The following is a 21,518-nucleotide window of genomic DNA, read 5'->3' as shown; positions in this document are numbered from 1 at the left end:
TAGATATAGGGCATTTCGCTTCTGTTGCTATTGACCTTGAAGAAATGATGTTGTCAGGTGGCACTGAAGAGGCAAGGAACCACTATTATTGGCTCCTTGTCTCTTCCATAGTCAGTGATCACATGGGACTCTTAAAAGGGAATTCAATTCTAGATGTTCGTACAGAACGTGTCTTATAATATTAATTTGTATGTAAATGATAATACATTTGTAGTACTGTATATTTATTTGAATGTTACTTTGTCAGATGCAGTGTGTAGCAAAAACTACCTGTGAGCCAAGGACAAGGGTCAGGAAACATCTAAATGACTGCACTAATGTAGCCCAAAGAAAAAAATGAATTACCACAAGTAAAATGTATCTGGTATTCCTGATCATGAAGATTATTTTAGGACCATTAGTCCTAGGACTGCACAGATTGTGTGTAAATCATTTCAGGGAGTTACCCAAAGTTTGTGAAAAAGTTATTACAGGTACAAATCCCCAAATCCAGAATTCTAAAATCCAAACTTATTCTGAAATCCAAACTTTTTAATTAATAAATTGTAAGTTACAATCTTCTCTTTCTGGCTCTTTAGTTTTGTTGTTGTTGTAAAATGCAAATAATAACCATTACCTTTACATACTGTACTATCTGAGGGTACAGTGTATACAAAAGTATAAAAAAATGATATCAAACTATCAAACTACGTGGTTACATGTACTGCATAAGCTGTGTTATGACATTTAAATATTGCCTAATGACATTATATATATATATATATATATATATATATATATATAATTTTTTATTTATGTTTTAAATTAAAAACAGTGCTGTTACTGGATTGCTTTCTGGATGTATGCACATGCAAAGAGTTGCAGGAAAAGTAACAGTCATTCACTTAAAGAGAAATTGCAGAATGAAAACAAGTGCAGTGATAATCATTTCAGTGTGTGTGGTAATCACGTTTGGGACATATGACTTACAGCCATCTGGTGGCATGAAGTGCCAACAAATTGTGCCTAAATTAGTACCTTGAGTTGTCTACTTTTAAAGGGACAGTAAAGTCAAAAATAAACTTTCATGGATTAGATAGAGCATGCAATTTTAAACAACTTTTCGATTTACTTCTATTATCAAATTTGCTTTGTTCTCTTGGTATTCTTTGTTGAAGAGTAAACCTAGGTGGGCTCATAGGATTTAAAGGGACACTGAACCCATTTTTTTTCTTTCGTGATTCAGATAGAGCATGAAATTTTAAGCAACTTTCTAATTAATTCCTATTATCAAATTGTCTTCATTCTCTTGGTATCTTTATTTGAAAAGCAATACAGTAAGTTTAGATGCCGGCCCATTTTTGGTGAACAACCTGGGCTGTTCTTGCTGATTGGTGGATAAATTCATCCACCAATAAAAAGTGTCCCCTTAAGGAGAGTGCGTGTCTTTAACAGTCTATGGAAGTAGTGTTTGCAGCATTGTTTTTAAAAAGTTACAAATACTGATACCATAGAGTGCTGAAGACATGTGTACGCTTCTGAAGCCCTAAGAGCCCACCTAGGTTTACTTTTCAACAAAGAATACCACGAGAACCAAATTTGAAAACAGAAGTAAATTGAAAATGTGTTTAAAATGACATATTCTAATCAAATCATGAAAGTTTAATTTTGACTTTACAGTCCCTTTTTAAAATTTAAATATTTTTGTTGGTCAGTTGTGAGAATTTTGGCATTTATGCCATTCCTCACTGCACATTTCAGAACATGATATACAATAGCTGATACAGACCTTAATTTTTTTTTTTAATAGTTTTTTTTTTAAATGTATTGATGCATCTTGTTACACATTTTTGTTTTTGTATTTTTACAATCATTTCTTAATTCTTTAAACATCTAGCAGACATGGGAAATATCCATATTTAAATGTGGCCGCAGGCAGGATCATTTTGCTGTTTTTTGCTAACAGACTTATTTGTGTAAATGTGCAGCACACAGATATCTGGATTTGCACAGTTTAGTTTTAATAGGTAATAAGAAAAAAATGATTGGATGTTTTTTCAGATTTTCTTATTTGTTCTCTCACAGGTACCTGGTAACGCATTTAATGGGTGCTGACCTTAATAATATTGTTAAGTGTCAGAAGCTAACGGATGACCATGTGCAGTTCCTGATCTACCAGATCCTGCGTGGCTTAAAGGTACACAAAAAGAACCTTTATAAAATGTATATTTAGTCATAGTAAAAATATGCATAGTATTATTTAATATACACACACACACATATATATATATATATATATAGGGAGTGCAGAATTATTAGGCAAATTAGTATTTTGACCACATCATCCTCTTTATGCATGTTGTCTTACTCCAAGCTGTATAGGCTCGAAAGCCTACTACCAATTAAGCATATTAGGGGATGTGCATCTCTGTAATGAGAAGGGGTGTGGTCTAATGACATCAACACCCTATATCAGGTGTGCATAATTATTAGGCAACTTCCTTTCCTTTGGCAAAATGGGTCAAAAGAAGGACTTGACAGGCTCAGAAAAGTCAAAAATAGTGAGATATCTTGCAGAGGGATGCAGCACTCTTAAAATTGCAAAGCTTCTGAAGCGTGATCATCGAACAATCAAGCGTTTCATTCAAAATAGTCAACAGGGTCGCAAGAAGCGTGTGGAAAAACCAAGGCGCAAAATAACTGCCCATGATCTGAGTAAAGTCGAGCGTGCAGCTGCCAAGATGCCACTTGCCACCAGCTTGGCCATATTTCAGAGCTGCAACATCACTGGAGTGCCCAAAAGCACAAGGTGTGCAATACTCAGAGACATGGCCAAGGTAAGAAAGGCTGAAAGACGACCACCACTGAACAAGACACACAAGCTGAAACGTCAAGACTGGGCCAAGAAATATCTCAAGACTGATTTTTCTAAGGTTTTATGGACTGATGAAATGAAAGTGAGTCTTGATGGGCCAGATGGATGGGCCCGTGGCTGGATTGGTAAAGGGCAGAGAGCTCCAGTCCGACTCAGACGCCAGCAAGGTGGAGGTGGAGTACTGGTTTGGGCTGGTATCATCAAAGATAAGCTTGTGGGGCCTTTTTGGGTTGAGGATGGAGTCAAGCTCAACTCCCAGTCCTACTGCCAGTTTTTGGAAGACACCTTCTTCAAGCAGTGGTACAGGAAGAAGTCTGCATCCTTCAAGAAAAACATGATTTTCATGCAGGACAATGCTCCATCACACGCGTCCAAGTACTCCACAGCGTGGCTGGCAAGAAAGGGTATAAAAGAAGAAAATCTAATGACATGGCCTCCTTGTTCACCTGATCTGAACCCCATTGAGAACCTGTGGTCCATCATCAAATGTGAGATTTACAAGGAGGGAAAACAGTACACCTCTCTGAACAGTGTCTGGGAGGCTGTGGTTGCTGCTGCACGCAATGTTGATGGTGAACAGATCAAAACACTGATAGAATCCATGGATGGCAGGCTTTTGAGTGTCCTTGCAAAGAAAGGTGGCTATATTGGTCACTGATTTGTTTTTGTTTTGTTTTTGAATGTCAGAAATGTATATTTGTGAATGTTGAGATGTTATAATGGTTTCACTGGTAAAAATAAATAATTGAAATGGGTATATATTTGTTTTTGTTAAGTTGCCTAATAATTATGCACAGTAATAGTCACCTGCACACACAGATATCCCCCTAAAATAGCTATAACTAAAAACAAACTAAAAACTACTTCCAAAACTATTCAGCTTTGATATTAATGAGTTTTTTGGGTTCATTGAGAACATGGTTGTTGTTCAATAATAAAATTAATCCTCAAAAATACAACTTGCCTAATAATTCTGCACTCCCTGTATATATATATATCATACTTAAAGAGTCAGTACAAGGGGCTACTCTGGGCTAGAGTGTGTAGACGACAAGGAAAGCCATGGTCATAATGTTAGTATAAAATGCATTGTTTTGCAATCGTTTTCAGTTATAGTGAATTAGAGAAAGATATGTAGCAACACTAGCCTTGAGAAGTCAGCAGGTTGGATTTCAAGTAATTAGAAAATCTACAACTAAGTTACATGAAAAGGGGACTACATAAATAATGAAAGTATATTGCAAAGTTTTTTTAATTACACATAACTAAAAATTTTATATACAAATCTCAAAGTGTTTTACTGTCCCTTTAAGTATAATACTGTTTGCCTCATTGTGCTAAATGCTATACAGTAATTGTCATGTCTGTACACTTGTGATTTTTTATGTGTTTGCTCTAGTATGCCTCAGCAGAAGAGTTAAATACCTCTTACTTTTCCATAAAAAATAAATAAAAAAATTGTTCTTGTCCCATGCTCCCTAGGAGGCCAAAAACCAAATTCAGTTACCTGCAAATACTGCAAATAATTTTGCTTCATTGGGCAATTTGCAGCATTTTGAAAACTTAGGTTATAGGTTGTGCTCTGCAGCCTTTCTAGGGAGTGTGGGACAAAGCACACATTGTACAAAAAATTAAGAGGCCTTTCTTGTCCTTATTGAGATATTCTTTGCTAGAGAGCAAGTTGTGTGTCCCTGGAAAGTTTTGACAGAGCAAAACCCTGTGAAGTGTGCTAAAAATAGTATTAATGCTTATTGTATGCACAATGTTATTTCATTGCTGCTCTTTTAACATGCATTTATATAAAGGGTGACTAATACTATTTTTAAATATTTTTTTTGTTCCATATATTATTTTATTGTCACCTAGTTACAGTGGAGTATTTAGGTTTCTTTCATGTAATTAGCAAGAGTCCATGAGCTAGTGACGTATGGGATATACATTCCTACCAGGAGGGGCAAAGTTTCCCAAACCTCAAAATGCCTATAAATACACCCCTCACCACACCCACAATTCAGTTTTACAAACTTTGCCTCCGATGGAGGTGGTGAAGTAAGTTTGTGCTAGATTCTACGTTGATATGCGCTCCGCAGCAAGTTGGAGCCCGGTTTTCCTCTCAGCGTGCAGTGAATGTCAGAGGGATGTGAGGAGAGTATTGCCTATTTGAATGCAGTGATCTCCTTCTACGGGGTCTATTTCATAGGTTCTCTGTTATCGGTCGTAGAGATTCATCTCTTACCTCCCTTTTCAGATCGACGATATACTCTTATATATACCATTACCTCTGCTGATTCTCGTTTCAGTACTGGTTTGGCTTTCTACAAACATGTAGATGAGTGTCCTGGGGTAAGTAAATCTTATTTTCTGTGACACTCTAAGCTATGGTTGGGCACTTTGTTTATAAAGTTCTAAATATATGCATTCAAAAATTTTTTGCCTTGACTCAGAATGTTCAACTTTCCTTATTTTTCAGACAGTCAGTTTCATATTTGGGATTATGCATTTGAATTATTCATTTTTTCTTACCTTCAAAAATGTGACTCTTTTTTCCCTGTGGGCTGTTAGGCTCGCGGGGGCTGAAAATGCTTCATTTTATTGCGTCATTCTTGGCGCGGACTTTTTTGGCGCAAAAATTCTTTTCCGTTTCCGGCGTCATACGTGTCGCCGGAAGTTGCGTCATTTTTTGACGTTATTTTGCGCCAAGAATGTCGGCGTTCCGGATGTGGCGTCATTTTTGGCGCCAAAAGCATTTAGGCGCCAAATAATGTGGGCGTCTTTTTTGGCGCTAAAAAATATGGGCGTCGCTTTTGTCTCCACATTATTTAAGTCTCATTTCTCCAACATAGGTGTGTCTGGTCCACGGCGTCATCCTTACTTGTGGGATATTCTCTTCCCCAACAGGAAATGGCAAAGAGCCCAGCAAAGCTGGTCACATGATCCCTCCTAGGCTCCGCCTTCCCCAGTCATTCTCTTTGCCGTTGTACAGGCAACATCTCCACGGAGATGGCTTAGAGTTTTTTGGTGTTTAAATGTAGTTTTTATTCTTCAATCAAGAGTTTGTTATTTTAAAATAGTGCTGGTATGTACTATTTACTCTGAAACAGGAAAGAGATGAAGATTTCTGTTTGTAAGAGGAAAATGATTTTAGCAACCGTTACTAAAATCGATGGCTGTTTCCACACAGGACTGTTGAGAGGAATTAACTTCAGTTGGGGGAAACAGTGAGCAGACTTTTGCTGCTTTAGGTATGACACATTTCTAACAAGACTCGGTAATGCTGGAAGCTGTCATTTTCCCTATGGGAACCGGTAAGCCATTTTCTTAGTTTAAGTAAAAGAATAAAGGGCTTCATTAGGGCTTAAAAAACTGGTAGACATTTTTCTGGGCTAAAACGATTACTTTACTAAGTATATTTGGCAGATTATTACTTTTAATAGTTGTTAAATCTTGGGGATTGTTTTAATAAAAACGGCAGGCACTGTATTGGACACCTTTTTCACTGGGGGCCTTTTCTAGTCATAGACAGAGCCTCATTTTCGCGCCTCTAATGCGCAGTTGTTTTTGGAAAGCATGGCATGCAGATGCATGTGTGAGGAGCTAAGAACCACTGAAAAAGCTTATAGAAGGCATCATTTGGTATCGTATTCCCCTCTGGGCTTGGTTGGGTCTCAGCAAAGCAGATTCCTGGGACTGTATAGGGGTTAAATGTAAAAACGGCTCCGGTTCCGTTATTCAGTAATAGTGTGTTCAGTTTGAAATTTAAAGGGACAGTAACGGTTTTATTGTAAAACGTTTTTTGTGCTTTGTTGACAAGTTTAAGCCTGTTTAACATGTCTGAACCATCAGATAACGATGTTCTATATGTATGAAAGCCAATGTGTCTCCCCATTTAAATATATGTGATATATTTGTGTCATAATGTCCAAACAAAGTAGGGATAATAATGCCATAGATATGATATTGCCCAAGATGATTCCTCTAATGAGGGGAGTAAGCATGGTACTGCATCATCCCCTTCTGTGTCTACACCAGTTTTGCCCACACAAGAGGCCCCTAGTACATCTAGTGCGCCAATACTTATTACCATACAACAATTAATGGCTGTAATGGATAATTCTATTGCATGCATTTTTTCCAAAATGCCTACTTATCAGAGAAAGCGTGATTGCTCTGTTTTAAACACTGAAGAGCAAGAGGACGCTGATGATATCTGTTCTGACATACCCTCACACCTATCTGAAGGGGCCAGGAGGGAGGTTTTGTCTGAGGGAGAAATTTCAGATTCAGGGAAAATTTCTCAACAAGCAGAACCTGATATTGTAACTTTTAAATTTAAATTTCAACATCTCCACGCACTACTTAAGGAGGTATTATCTACTCTGGATGATTGTGACAATTTGGTCATTCCAGAGAAATTAGGTAAGATGGACAAGTTCCTAGAGGTTCCGGTGCCCCCCGATGTTTTTCCTATACCCAAGCGGGTGGCGGACATAGTAAATAAGGAGTGGGAAAGGCCCGGCATACCTTTTGTCCTCCCCCTATATTTAAGAAATTAGTTCCTATAGTCGACCCCAGAAAGGACTTATAGCATACAGTCCCCAAGGTCGAGGGGGCGGTTTCTACTCTAAACAAACACACTTCTATTCCTATAGAAGATAGTTGTGCTTTCAAGATCCTATGGATTAAAGGTTAGAGGGTTTGCTTAAAAAGATGTTTGTTCAGCAAGGTTACCTTCTACAACCAATTTCATGCATTGTTCCTGTCACTACAGCTGAGTGTTTCTGGTTCGAAGAACTAGAAAAGTCGCTCATTAAAGAATCTTCGTACGAGGAGGTTTTGGACAGAGTTCAAGCTCTTAAATTGGCTAACTCTTTTTTATTTTAGATGCCGCTTTGCAATTAGCTAGATTAGCGGCGAATAATTCAGGGTTTGCTATCGTGGCGCGCAGAGCGCTTTTGCTTAACATCCCTTTCAAGGGTAAAACACTGTTTTGGACAGAGTTCAAGCTCTTAAATTGGCTAACTCTTTTTTATTTTAGATGCCGCTTTGCAATTAGCTAGATTAGCGGCGAATAATTCAGGGTTTGCTATCGTGGCGCGCAGAGCGCTTTTGCTTAACATCCCTTTCAAGGGTAAAACACTGTTTGGCCCTGACTTGAAAGGGATTATTTCAGACATCACTGGGGGAAAGGGCCACGCCCTTCCTCTGGATAGGTCTTTAAGGCTAAAAAGAAGCCAAATTTTCGTCCCTTTCGCAGAAACGGACCAGCCTCAAATTCTACACCCTCTAAGCAAGAGGGTAATACTTCTCAAACCAAGCCAGCCTGGAGGCCGATGCAAGGCTGGAACAAGGGTAAGCAGGCCAAGTCACCTGCCACTGCTACCAAAACAGCATGAAGTGTTGGCCCCCGATCTGGGAAGGATCTGGTGGGGGGCAGACTTTCTCTCTTTGCTCAGGCTGGGGCAAGAGATGTTCAGGATCCTTGGGCGCTAGAAATAGTTTCTCAAGGTTATCTCCTGGAATTCAGGGAACTACCCCCAAGGGGAAGGTTCCACGGGTCTCAATTATCTTCGAACAAGCATTCTTACACTGTGTAGAAGACCTGTTAAGCATGGGAGTGATTCATCCTGTTCCATTAGGAGAACAAGGGATGGGTTTTTACTCCAACCTGTTCATAATTCCCAAAAAAGAGGGAACATTCAGACCTATTTTAGATCTCAAGATTCTAAACAAGTTTCTAAGGGTTTCATCATTCAAAATGGAAACCATTCGAACGATCCTTCCTACCATCCAGGAAGGTCAATTCATGACCACGGTGGACTTAAAGGATGCGTACCTACGTATTCCTATCCACAAGGAACATTTTCGGTTCCTAAGGTTCGCCTTTCTGGACAAGCATTACCTGTGGCACTTCCATTCGGATTAGCCACTGCTCCAAGGATTTTCACAAGGGTACTAGGGTCCCTTCTAGCGGTGCTAAGACCAAGGGGCATTGCAGTAGTACCTTACTTGGACGACATCCTGATTCAAGTGTCGTCTCTGTCAAAAGCAAGGGCTCATACGGACATTGTCCTAGCCTTTCTCAGATCTCACAGGTGGAAAGTGAACATAGAAAAAAGTTCTCTGTCCCCGTCAACAAGAGTTCCCTTCTTGGGAACAATAATAGTTTCCTTAGAAATGAAGGTTTTTCTGACAGAGGCCAGAAAATCAAAACTTCTAAGCTCTTGTCAGGTACTTCATTCTGTTCTTCTTCCTTCCATAGCGCAGTCCATGGAAGTAATAGGTTTGATGGTTACGGCAATGGACATAGTTCCTTTTGCACGAATTCATCTAAGACCATTGCACCTGTGCATGCTCAGACAGTGGAATGGGGATTATACAGACTTGTCTCCGACGATACAAGTAGATCAAATAACCAGAGATTCACTCCGTTGGTGGCTGACCCTGGACAACCTGTCACAGGGAATGAGCTTCCGCAGACCAGAGTAGGTCATTGTCACGACCGACGCCAGTCTGGTGGGCTGGGGCGCGGTCTGGGAACCCCTGAAAACTCAGGGTCTATGGTTTCGGGAAGACTCTCTTCTCCCGATAAACATAATGGAACTGAGAGCGATATTCAATGCTCTCAAGGCTTGGCCTCGACTAGCAAAGGCCAAATTCATAAGGTTTCAATCAGACATCATGACGACTGTTACATATATCAACCATCAGGGGGTAACAAGGAGTTCCCTGGCGATGGAGGAGCATCCGGGGGAGTGGGAACTCCATCTGGAAATCTTTGCCCAAATAACTCAATTATGGGGCATTCCAGACATGGTTCTGATAGCCTCTCGTCAGAACTTCATGGTCCCTTGTTACGGGTCCAAATCCAGGGATCCCAAGGCGACTCTATTGGATACAATAGTAGCACCTTGGATCTTCAACCTAGCTTATGTATTCCCACCGTTTCCTCTCATTCCCAGGCTGGTAGCCAGGATCAATCTGGAGAGGGCTTCGGTGACCTTGATAGTTCCTGTGTGGCCACGCAGGACTTGGTATGCAGACCTGGTGAATGTGTCATCGGCTCCACCATGGAAGCTACCTTTGAGACAGGACCTTCTTATTCAGGGTCCATTCGAACATCCGAATCTGGTTTTCCTCCAACTGACTGCTTGGAGTTTGAACACTTGATTTTATCAAAGCGTGGGTTTTCAGATTCTGTAATAGATACTCTTATTCAGGCTAGAAAGCCTGTAACTAGAAAAATTTACCATAATATATGGAAAAAATATATCTGTTGGTGTGAATCTAAAGGATTCCCATGGAACAAGATAAAATTCCTAAGATTCTTTCCTTTCTACAAGAAGGTTTGGAGAAAGGATTTTCTGCGAGTTCTCTGAAGGGACAGATCTCTGCTTTATCTGTTTTACTTCACAAAAGGCTGGCAGCTGTGCCAGACGTTTAAGCGTTTGTTCAGGCTCTGGTTAGAAGCAAGCCTGTTTACAGACCTTTGACTCTTCCCTGGAGTCTTAATCTAGTTCTTTCAGTTCTTCAAGGGGTTCCGTTTGAACCCTTACATTCCGTAGATATTAAGTTATTATCTTGGAAAGTTTTGTTTTAGGTTGCAATTTCTTCCGCTAGAAGAGTTTCTGAGTTATCTGCTCTGCAGTGTTCTCCGCCCTATCTGGTCCATGCAGATAAGGTGGTTTTATGTACTGAGCCTGGTTTTCTTCCGAAGGTTGTTTCCAACAAAAATATTAACCAGGAGATAGTTGTACCTTCTTTGTGTCCGAATCCAGTTTCATAGAATGAACGTTTGTTACACAATTTGGACGTTGTCCGTGCTCTAAAATTCTATTTAGATGCTACAAAGGATTTCAGACAAACATCTTCCTTGTTTGTTGTTTATTCTGGTAAAAGGAGAGGTCAAAAAGCAACTTCTACCTCTCTATCTTTTTGGCTTAAAAGCATCATCAGATTGGCTTATGAGACTGCCGGACGGCAGCCTCCTGAAAGAATCACAGCTCATTCCACTAGGGCCGTGGCTTCCACATGGGCCTTCAAGAACGAGGCTTCTGTTGATCAGATATGTAAGGCAGCGACTTGGTCTTCACTGCACACTTTTACCAACTTTTACAAATTTGATACTTTTGCTTCTTCTGAGGCTATTTTTGGGAGAAAGGTTTTGCAAACCGTGGTGCCTTCCATCTAGGTGACCTGATTTGCTCCCTCCCATCATCCGTGTCCTAAAGCTTTGGTATTGGTTCCCACAAGTAAGGATGACGCCGTGGACCGGACACACCTATGTTGGAGAAAACAGAATTTATGTTTACCTGATAAATTACTTTCTCCAACGGTGTGTCCGGTCCACGGCCCGCCCTGGTTTTTTAATCAGGTCTGATGATTTATTTTCTTTAACTACAGTCACCACGGTATCATATGATTTCTCCTATGCAAATATTCCTCCTTTACGTCGGTCGAATGACTGGGGAAGGCGGAGCCTAGGAGGGATCATGTGACCAGCTTTGCTGGGCTCTTTGCCATTTCCTGTTGGGGAAGAGAATATCCCACAAGTAAGGATGACGCCGTGGACCGGACACACCGTTGGAGAAAGTAATTTATCAGGTAAACATAAATTCTGTTTTTTCATTGCTTCTGGTTGCTAGAAGCTTGTTCTTTGGCATTTTTTCCCATTCCTGAAACTGTCATTTAAGGAATTTGATCAATTTTGCTTTATATGTTGTTTTTTCTCTTACATATTGCAAGATGTCTCACGTTGCATCTGAGTCAGAAGATACTACAGGAAAATCGCTGTCTAGTGCTGGATCTACCAAAGCTAAGTGTATCTGCTGTAAACTTTTGGTAGCTATTCCTCCGGCTGTTGTTTGTATTAATTGTCATGACAAACTTGTTAATGCAGATAATATTTCCTTTAGTAAAGTACCATTGCCTGTTGCAGTTCCTTCAACATCTAAGGTGCAGAATGTTCCTGATAACATAAGAGATTTTGTTTCTGAATCCATCAAGAAGGCTATGTCTGTTATTTCTCCTTCTAGTAAACGTAAAAAATCTTTTAAAACTTCTCTCCCTACAGATGAATTTTTAAATGAACATCATCATTCTGATTCTGATGACTCTTCCGGTTCAGAGGATTCTGTCTCAGAGATTGATGCTGATAAATCTTCATATTTATTTAAAATGGAATTTATTCGTTCTTTACTTAAAGAAGTACTAATTGCTTTAGAAATAGAGGATTCTGGTCCTCTTGATACTAATTCTAAACGTTTAGATAAGGTATTTAAATCTCCTGTGGTTATTCCAGAAGTTTTTCCTGTTCCTAATGCTATTTCTGCAGTAATTTCCAAAGAATGGGATAATTTATTTACTCCTTCTAAACGTTTTAAGCAATTATATCCTGTGCCGTCTGACAGATTAGAATTTTGGGATAAAATCCCTAAAGTTGATGGGGCTATTTCTACCCTTGCTAAACGTACTACTATTCCTACGTCAGATGGTACTTCGTTTAAGGATCCTTTAGATAGGAAAATTGAATCCTTTCTAAGAAAAGCTTACCTGTGTTCAGGTAATCTTCTTAGACCTGCTATATCATTGGCTGATGTTGCTGCAGCTTCAACTTTTTGGTTGGAAACTTTAGCGCAACAAGTAACAGATCATGATTCTCATGATATTATTATTCTTCTTCAGCATGCTAATAATTTTATCTGTGATGCCATTTTTGATATTATCAGAGTTGATGTCAGGTTTATGTCTCTAGCTATTTTAGCTAGAAGAGCTTTATGGCTTAAGACTTGGAATGCTGATATGGCTTCTAAATCAACTCTACTTTCCATTTCTTTCCAGGGTAACAAATTATTTGGTTCTCAGTTGGATTCTATTATCTCAACTGTTACTGGTGGGAAAGGAACTTTTTTACCACAGGATAAAAAAATCTAAGGGTAAAAACAGGGCTAATAATCGTTTTCGTTCCTTTCTTTTCAACAAAGAACAAAAGCCTAATCCTTCATCCTCAGGAGCAGTTTCAGTTTGGAAACCATCTCCGGTCTGGAATAAATCCAAGCCTGCTAGAGAGGCAAAGCCTGCTTCTAAGTCCACATGAAGGTGCGGCCCTCATTCCAGCTCAGCTGGTAGGGGGCAGGTTACGTTTTTTCAAAGAAATTTGGATCAATTCTGTTCACAATCTTTGGATTCAGAACATTGTTTCAGAAGGGTACAGAATTGGTTTCAAGATGAGACCTCCTGCAAAGAGATTTTTTCTTTCCCGTGTCCCAGTAAATCCAGTGAAAGCTCAAGCATTTCTGAATTGTGTTTCAGATCTAGAGTTGGCTGGAGTAATTATGCCAGTTCCAGTTCCGGAACAGGGGATGGGGTTTTATTCAAATCTCTTCATTGTACCAAAGAAGGAGAATTCCTTCAGACCAGTTCTGGATCTAAAAATATTGAATCGTTATGTAAGGATACCAACGTTCAAGATGGTAACTGTAAGGACTATCTTGCCTTTTGTTCAGCTAGGGCATTATATGTCCACAATAGATTTACAGGATGCATATCTGCATATTCCGATTCATCCAGATCATTATCAGTTCATGAGATTCTCTTTTCTGGACAAGCATTACCAGTTTGTGGCTCTGCCGTTTGGCCTAGCTACAGCTCCAAGAATTTTTACAAAGGTTCTCGGTGCCCTTCTGTCTGTAATCAGAGAACAGGGTATTGTGGTATTTCCTTATTTGGACGATATCTTGGTACTTGCTCAGTCTTTACATTTAGCAGAATCTCATACGAATCGACTTGTGTTGTTTCTTCAAGATCATGGTTGGAGGATCAATTTACCAAAAAGTTCATTGATTCCTCAGACAAGGGTAACTTTTCTGGGTTTCCAGATAGATTCAGTGTCCATGACTCTGTCTTTAACAGACAAGAGACGTCTAAAATTGATTTCAGCTTGTCAAAACCTTCAGTCACAATCATTCCCTTCGGTAGCCTTATGCATGGAAATTCTAGGTCTTATGACTGCTGCATCGGATGCGATCCCCTTTGCTCGTTTTCACATGCGACCTCTTCAGCTCTGTATGCTGAATCAATGGTGCAAGGATTACACAAAGATATCTCAATTAATATCTTTAAAAACGATTGTTCGACACTCTCTAACGTGGTGGACAGATCACCATCGTTTAATTCAGGGGGCTTCTTTTGTGCTTCCGACCTGGACTGTAATTTCAACAGATGCAAGTCTAACAGGTTGGGGAGCTGTGTGGGGATCTCTGACGGCACAAGGAGTTTGGGAATCTCAGGAGGTGAGATTACCGATCAATATTTTGGAACTCTGTGCAATTTTCAGAGCTCTTCAGTTTTGGCTTCTTCTGAAGAGAGAATCGTTCATTTGTTTTCAGACAGACAATGTCACAACTGTGGCATACATCAATCATCAAGGAGGGACTCACAGTCCTCTGGCTATGAAAGAAGTATCTCGAATTTTGGTTTGGGCGGAATCCAGCTCCTGTCTAATCTCTGCGGTTCATATCCCAGGTATAGACAATTGGGAAGCGGATTATCTCAGTCGCCAAACGTTGCATCCGGGCGAATGGTCTCTTCACCCAGAGGTATTTCTTCAGATTGTTCAAATGTGGGAACTTCCAGAAATAGATCTGATGGCGTCTCATCTAAACAAGAAACTTCCCAGGTATCTGTCCAGATCCCGGGATCCTCAGGCGGAGGCAGTGGATGCATTATCACTTCCTTGGAAGTATCATCCTACTTATATCTTTCCGCCTCTAGTTCTTCTTCCAAGAGTAATCTCCAAGATTCTGAAGGAATGCTCGTTTGTTCTGCTGATAGCTCCGGCATGGCCTCACAGGTTTTGGTATGCGGATCTTGTCCGGATGGCCTCTTGCCAACCGTGGACTCTTCCGTTAAGACCAGACCTTCTGTCACAAGGTCCTTTTTTCCATCAGGATCTGAAATCCTTAAATTTAAAGGTATGGAGATTGAACGCTTGATTCTTGGTCAAAGAGGTTTCTCTGACTCTGTGATTAATACTATGTTATAGGCTCGTAAATCTGTATCTAGAGAGATATATTATAGAGTCTGGAAGACTTATATTTCTTGGTGTCTTTCTCATCATTTTTCTTGGCATTCTTTTAGAATACCGAGAATTTTACAGTTTCTTCAGGATGGTTTAGATAAGGGTTTGTCTGCAAGTTCCTTGAAGGGACAAATCTCTGCTCTTTCTGTTCTTTTTCACAGAAAGATTGCTATTCTTCCTGATATTCATTGGTTTGTACAAGCTTTGGTTCGTATAAAACCTGTCATTAAGTCAATTTCTCCTCCTTGGAGTTTGAATTTGGTTCTGGGAGCTCTTCAAGCTCCTCCCTTTGAACCTATGCATTCATTGGACATTAAATTACTTTCTTGGAAAGTTTTGTTCCTTTTGGCCATCTCTTCTGCCAGAAGAGTTTCTGAATTATCTGCTCTTTCTTGTGAGTCTCCTTTTCTGATTTTTCATCAGGATAAGGCGGTGTTGCGAACTTCTTTTTAATTTTTACCTAAAGTTGTGAATTCCAACAACATTAGTAGAGAAATTGTAATTCCTTCATTATGTCCTAATCCTAAGAATTCTAAGGAGAAATTATTGCATTCTTTGGATGTTGTTAGAGCTTTGAAATATTATGTTGAAGCTACTAAGTCTTTCGGAAAGACTTCTAGTCTATTTGTTATCTTTTCCGGTTCTAGAAAAGGCCAGAAAGCTTCTGCCATTTCTTTGGCATCTTGGTTGAAATCTTTAATTCATCTTGCCTATGTTGAGTCGGGTAAAACTCCGCCTCAGAGGATTACAGCTCATTCTACCAGGTCAGTTTCTACTTCCTGGGCGTTTAGGAATGAAGCTTCGGTTGATCAGATTTGCAAAGCAGCAACTTGGTCCTCTTTGCATACTTTTACTAAATTCTACCATTTTGATGTATTTTCTTCTTCTGAAGCAGTTTTTGGTAGAAAAGTACTTCAGGCAGCGGTTTCAGTTTGAATCTTCTGCTCATGTTTTTCTTTAAACTTTATTTTGGGTGTGGATTATTTTCAGCAGGAATTGGCTGTCTTTATTTTATCCCTCCCTCTCTAGTGACTCTTGTGTGGAAGATCCACATCTTGGGTAATCATTATCCCATACGTCACTAGCTCATGGACTCTTGCTAATTACATGAAAGAAAACATAATTTATGTAAGAACTTACCTGATAAATTCATTTCTTTCATATTAGCAAGAGTCCATGAGGCCCGCCCTTTTTTTGTGGTGGTTATGATTTTGTATAAAGCACAATTATTCCAATTCCTTATTTTATATGCTTTCGCACTTTTTTCTTATCACCCCACTTCTTGGCTATTCGTTAAACTGAATTGTGGATGTGGTGAGGGGTGTATTTATAGGCATTTTGAGGTTTGGGAAACTTTGCCCCTCCTGGTAGGAATGTATATCCCATACGTCACTAGCTCATGGACTCTTGCTAATTACATGAAAGAAAACATAATTTATGTAAGAACTTACCTGATAAATTCATTTCTTTCATATTAGCAAGAGTCCATGAGGCCCGCCCTTTTTTTGTGGTGGTTATGATTTTGTATAAAGCACAATTATTCCAATTCCTTATTTTATATGCTTTCGCACTTTTTTCTTATCACCCCACTTCTTGGCTATTCGTTAAACTGAATTGTGGATGTGGTGAGGGGTGTATTTATAGGCATTTTGAGGTTTGGGAAACTTTGCCCCTCCTGGTAGGAATGTATATCCCATACGTCACTAGCTCATGGACTCTTGCTAATATGAAAGAAATGAATTTATCAGGTAAGTTCTTACATAAATTATGTTTTTATGCTGCCGTAGGCACTCAAAAATTATGCTGCCCCCCCAAGGTTTTAGGCCTTTTTTAATATTTTTTTGGTCAGGATGTAAAATTACATTTTATTTATTTTTCATAACAGTTCCAAAGTAAATGTTTTCCAGGGCTAGCATACATTTGCATACACTCAGGTATGTTGTATTGCATGCATCATTCTCATACCCTTTTCTCCCTGAGACGATGGAGAGAAGAGATGGAATGGGAAGGGAGAAAAGGGAGGCAAAGGAAAGAAGGGAGGGAGAGAGGGCTGAAAGGAAGAGAGAAAAGGAAGGAAAGAAGGGAGGGAGTTATGAATGAAGGATATATGAATGGGGGGTTATGAATGAAGGAGATATAATTAAATAAAAAAAAATAAAAAATGATATATTACATATATATATATATATATATATATATATATATATATATATATATATATATATATATATATATATATATATATATATAGCTGCAAGCCAAGCCTCTTTTTAGTGCACAAATCCCTTAACAAATATGTGACATTCAAATTCAATAGCTAGACTTAAAAGTGAAATGAGCAAGTAAACCCTCTATAGATCAGATTCTGAGAACATAGTAATATTAAAACATTCCATCTTTATTTCATATAGTTTAAAAGGAGTACAGTAAATATAAGCTGTAGAACAGGACACAGTAAAAACCAGTACAGTGTTTTGCTGAGTCCTGTTCTTCTAACCTTTGGCTTATATTTTACTGTACTGGTCCTGGAATAAAATCTACATGCTTGCTAGAACACTGAGGGAACGGCACGCTGAATGATGCACAGCAAGGAGGGACCAGCCAGATAGATCCCAAGACATTCATATAGTTTAAATGGTATATACTGTTTTATACAGCACACTGACACACTCACCGTTAAATCACGCTGTTACCCAGCGAGCCAGCTCACCATCTGAGAAAGCAGCAAGCGAAACCAGTCAGTTACTCAGTTGGTGAGCTGAGCTGGCTGGGTAACAGCATGATGTAACTGTGAGCGCGTCAGTGCGCTGTATAACACAAACAGTATAAACCTTTTAAACTATGTGAAGTTCTGAACGTCTTGGGATCTATCTGGCGGGTCCCTCCTTGCTGTTCTTCATTTAGCGCTGCGTTCCCTCAGTGTTCTAACAAGCATGTAGATTTTATTCCAGGACCAGTACAGTAAAATATAAGCTGTAGTTTAGAAGAACAGTACTCGGCAAAACACTGTACTGTTTTTTGCTGTGTCCTGTTCTTTAACTTATATTTTACTGTACTAAAATAAAAGCTATAGTTTCTTTCCTTCACTGCAGCAGCCACTATTAAAAGCATTGATGTCGGGGGGGGGGGGGGGTAGAGGCGCTTGTTACTTTTGAAGATGCGTCCCACTCCCACGCTGAATTGCTGCCTTATCTTCAGCGATAGCTCTAGTCTAGCTCCACCTCCAGACCACAGATTAAACGATGTGCACATCATAAGCGCGTCTGGGACAATCAGCCTTAGTGAATGGTGCTTGGTTCCCTCCCAAATCTGCCGCTCTAGACACCGGCCTTGTGTCAGGGTTTTTTGCTGTTGTGTTTGCCATGTGCTTCTGGCAGCCATTTTACTCACCTCTCTTTCTGACTATGGTGCATTGTGGGGGATGCTGCTCAATTCCTGCACTTCCTTTTATGGCCAGACTGGTGTGCATCATCCATGTGAGACAGGATGCAGTCTCAGAATTGTGATGTCATCACTTATTATTTAAAGGGCCTCTGTTCAGTATGCTTTGCCTTTGCGTTGTCTCAGACCTGTTTGTGAGAGTTCCTGTGTATTTCCTGGCTGCCTGACGTCCTTCCTGGTTCCTGATCCCTGGCTTGTTCCTGACTATTCGCTTTGGCTCCTGACTCGGCTCGTCTTACGTAGGAGCGTTCTTGGGTTCCCTCCTCTGATGTTCATGCTCCCGCCCTCCTCCGTGCCTTCCATGCCCGTTTCCCCAATAAGCCTTTTGTCCTCCCGCGGGGGAGGGTACTGTCAGGGTTTTTTCCTGTTGTGTTTGCCATGTGCTGCTGGCAGCCATTTTACTCGCCTCTCTTCCTGACTTTGGTGCATTGTGGGAGATACTGCTCAATTCCTGCACAGACTGGTGTGCATCATCCATGTGAGACAGGATGCAGTCTCAGAATTGTGATGTCATCACTTATTATTTAAAGGGCCTCTGTTCAGTATGGTTTGCCTTTGCGTTGTCTCAGACCTGTTTGTGAGAGTTCCTGTGTATTTCCTGGCTGCCTGACGTCCTTCCTGGTTCCTGATCCCTCGCTTGTTCCTGACTCTGCTGTTTTCCTTGTTCCTGATTCCGGCTCGGCTGACTATTCGCTTTGGCTCCTGACTCGGCTCGTCTGACTACCAGCTCTGGTTTTGATTCCTGGCTTGTTATTTGACTTGTGGACTTTTTATTATTTTTTGCTATTAATAAAGGTGTGATTATTTTTGCACTTCTCGTCTGTCTGATTCCTGGCACCCTGACATTACGCAAAGGCCATGAATCCTGATGGTGATAATAATCCACCTTTACCTGCCATCATTTCCAGGATGGATGTACAGGATCACCGCTTGGATCAATTTGCACTAGCCCTGCAAACCCTGCTGACTCGCACTGCACATTTGGACCAAAGTGTCCCACAAGTTATGGCTGCTCCTGTTTCCGCTGCTGCACCTATGCCTACCAGGACCATGTCCGGTTCTGCACCTCTACCTCAGCGATATGGAGGCGATCCTATTCAGTGCAGAGGGTTTTTGAACCATGTGGGCATTTACTTTGAGATGTTACCTCAGGCGTTTCCCTCTGATAGAGCTAAGGTGGGATTTCTCATCTCGTTACTCTCTGACACAGCTCTTGCCTAGGCTAATCCCTTGTGGGAGACTAATAAACCTGTGATTTCAAATTACCCTGAATTTGTGGCCTCCTTTCGAAGTGTATTTGATGTTCTTGCTCGCTCCTCCTCTGCTGCTAAACGACTCATGTCCATTCAGCAAGGTACAAGATCTGTTGCTCAGTATGCTATTGAGTTCCGTACGCTTGCCGCAGAGATAGGTTGGAACAATGAAGCCCTTGTTGCCGCCTTCTTTCATGGGCTCTCTGATGCGATTAAAGACGAAGTTGCTGCCAGAGATTTACCAGAGGATCTCGAGGCATTGGTGTCTTTTTTTGATCCTAATTGACATCAGACTCAGAGAGAGGCCCTCTTTCAAGGAGCGCTTGCAGAAGCCTCCTGTTCCGTTGAGGGAGGGGCTCTGCCTCTATTGTGGGTTACAGGGCCACCTTTTAAAGTCTTGTCCTACATGGCCGGGAAACGCTCACACCTAAGGTCCTGTCGGGGGCAGACCTTGGGTGGTTTATCCTTGTCCCCGGAACCGCTTAAGGAGAAACCTTTGGTCACGGTTGTCCTTTCCTGGGTGGACTCCTTCATAGTCGATGCTCTGTCGCGGGGGATCATCCGCAAATCCTGCTCTCCTGCAGGGGCTGGCTTCTTCTTTGTGAAGAAAAAGGGTGGCGAGTTAAGACCATGTATCGATTATAGGGGTCTTAATCGTCTTACCATTAGGAATGCTTACCCTATTCCGCTTATTACGGAACTCTTTGACCGCCTCAAGGGAGCTTCGGTTTTTACTAAACTTGATTTGAGAGGAGCGTACAATCTCGTTAGGATTAAGGAGGGCCTCGAATGGAAAACAGCATTTAACACCAGGAGCGGACATTATGAGTATCTTGTAATGCCCTTTGGCCTGTGTAATGCTCCTGCTGTTTTTCAGGAATTTATTAATGATGTCCTACGACATATGGCCAATGGTGATAGCGGATTGCCGGGAAAGGTGATTACGTTCAATTCCGTACTCTGCATCCTTGTGACAACAGGTCATTGTCTTACTGATTGTGTTGTAAGACAATGACCTGTTGTCACAAGGATGCAGAGTAAGGAATTGAACTGAATCACCTTTCCTGGCAATCCGCTATCACCATTGGCCTGGTCAAGTCTCGTGACCTTACTACCTGACCGGAACAAGCTATCTAGAGGGGAGAGTGGCTGAATCTTGGAGGATATCATATCCAATAAACGCCAAGTCTGAACGTGGAAGAATACCTGTAAAAGGTAAAGAGTGTAAGAGCCTGAGACCCCTGGTAAGCTACAAACTTCTTATAATAGCGGAGAAATCTTGCAGGTTTCGTATTCTGGGAATTATTACTAATCTGAGTACAAATACCGTTCAGTTTGGAGTAACCTTTGCACTACAGCTGACTGTTCTCCCATATTTCCATACCTCCTCATTGTATATTGACAAAGGATTGTTCCATGGGACTTTTGTTGCTGGACATTTAAACTCATTTTGAAACAAAGTATCAGCCGTATTTACCAACGGCCACAAAAGGGCTACTTTTGCTACAATGGAGTAACATTAGTATTCTATTTTGTTAACCAGCAGAGAGTCCAACCATCATTTTTAATTAGTTGTTATTGCCATTTTTTAATGTCATTGTAGGATTAGATATTTTACCACCGGTGGTATTAGGTATTTATATTGTTTTTTAATAAATATTATTGATCATTTCACTAGCGTATACTTATACAGTTTTTGTCTACCTTAGGTTTTTATATTGTTTCTTAATAAATATTATAGATTATTTCACAAACTTTGATCTCTTTAGCTGCTTTTTAGCCCTCCTCAATTCTGTTGTTTTTATATTCCATTAAGAGAAGTGTTTTTGGGTTGCACTTTTATTGAGGTAGCTTATGCTATATTTTTAGGGTATTTTGTACTGCAGATTCAGGA

The 21,518-nt window shown here is 40.3% G+C and overlaps 1 protein-coding gene across 2 annotated transcripts in view; it reads left to right on the top strand.

The window, feature by feature from the left end:
- The window catches only part of LOC128653483 (mitogen-activated protein kinase 14), a 350,993-nt gene that overhangs the window by 137,211 nt on the left and 192,264 nt on the right, over positions 1-21,518 (top strand). For both annotated transcript variants that reach the window (XM_053706818.1, XM_053706817.1), the window contains exon 4: positions 2,065-2,176. In XM_053706818.1, coding sequence (XP_053562793.1) covers positions 2,065-2,176 — 112 coding nt within the window. The remainder of the gene's footprint in view (positions 1-2,064; positions 2,177-21,518) is intronic.

Source organism: Bombina bombina, chromosome 3, assembly GCF_027579735.1.
Source record: "Bombina bombina isolate aBomBom1 chromosome 3, aBomBom1.pri, whole genome shotgun sequence".
Lineage (NCBI taxonomy): Eukaryota > Metazoa > Chordata > Amphibia > Anura > Bombinatoridae > Bombina > Bombina bombina.
The sequence above is the reverse complement of the archived record's forward strand: the minus strand, read 5'-3'. Positions and strand labels throughout refer to the sequence as shown.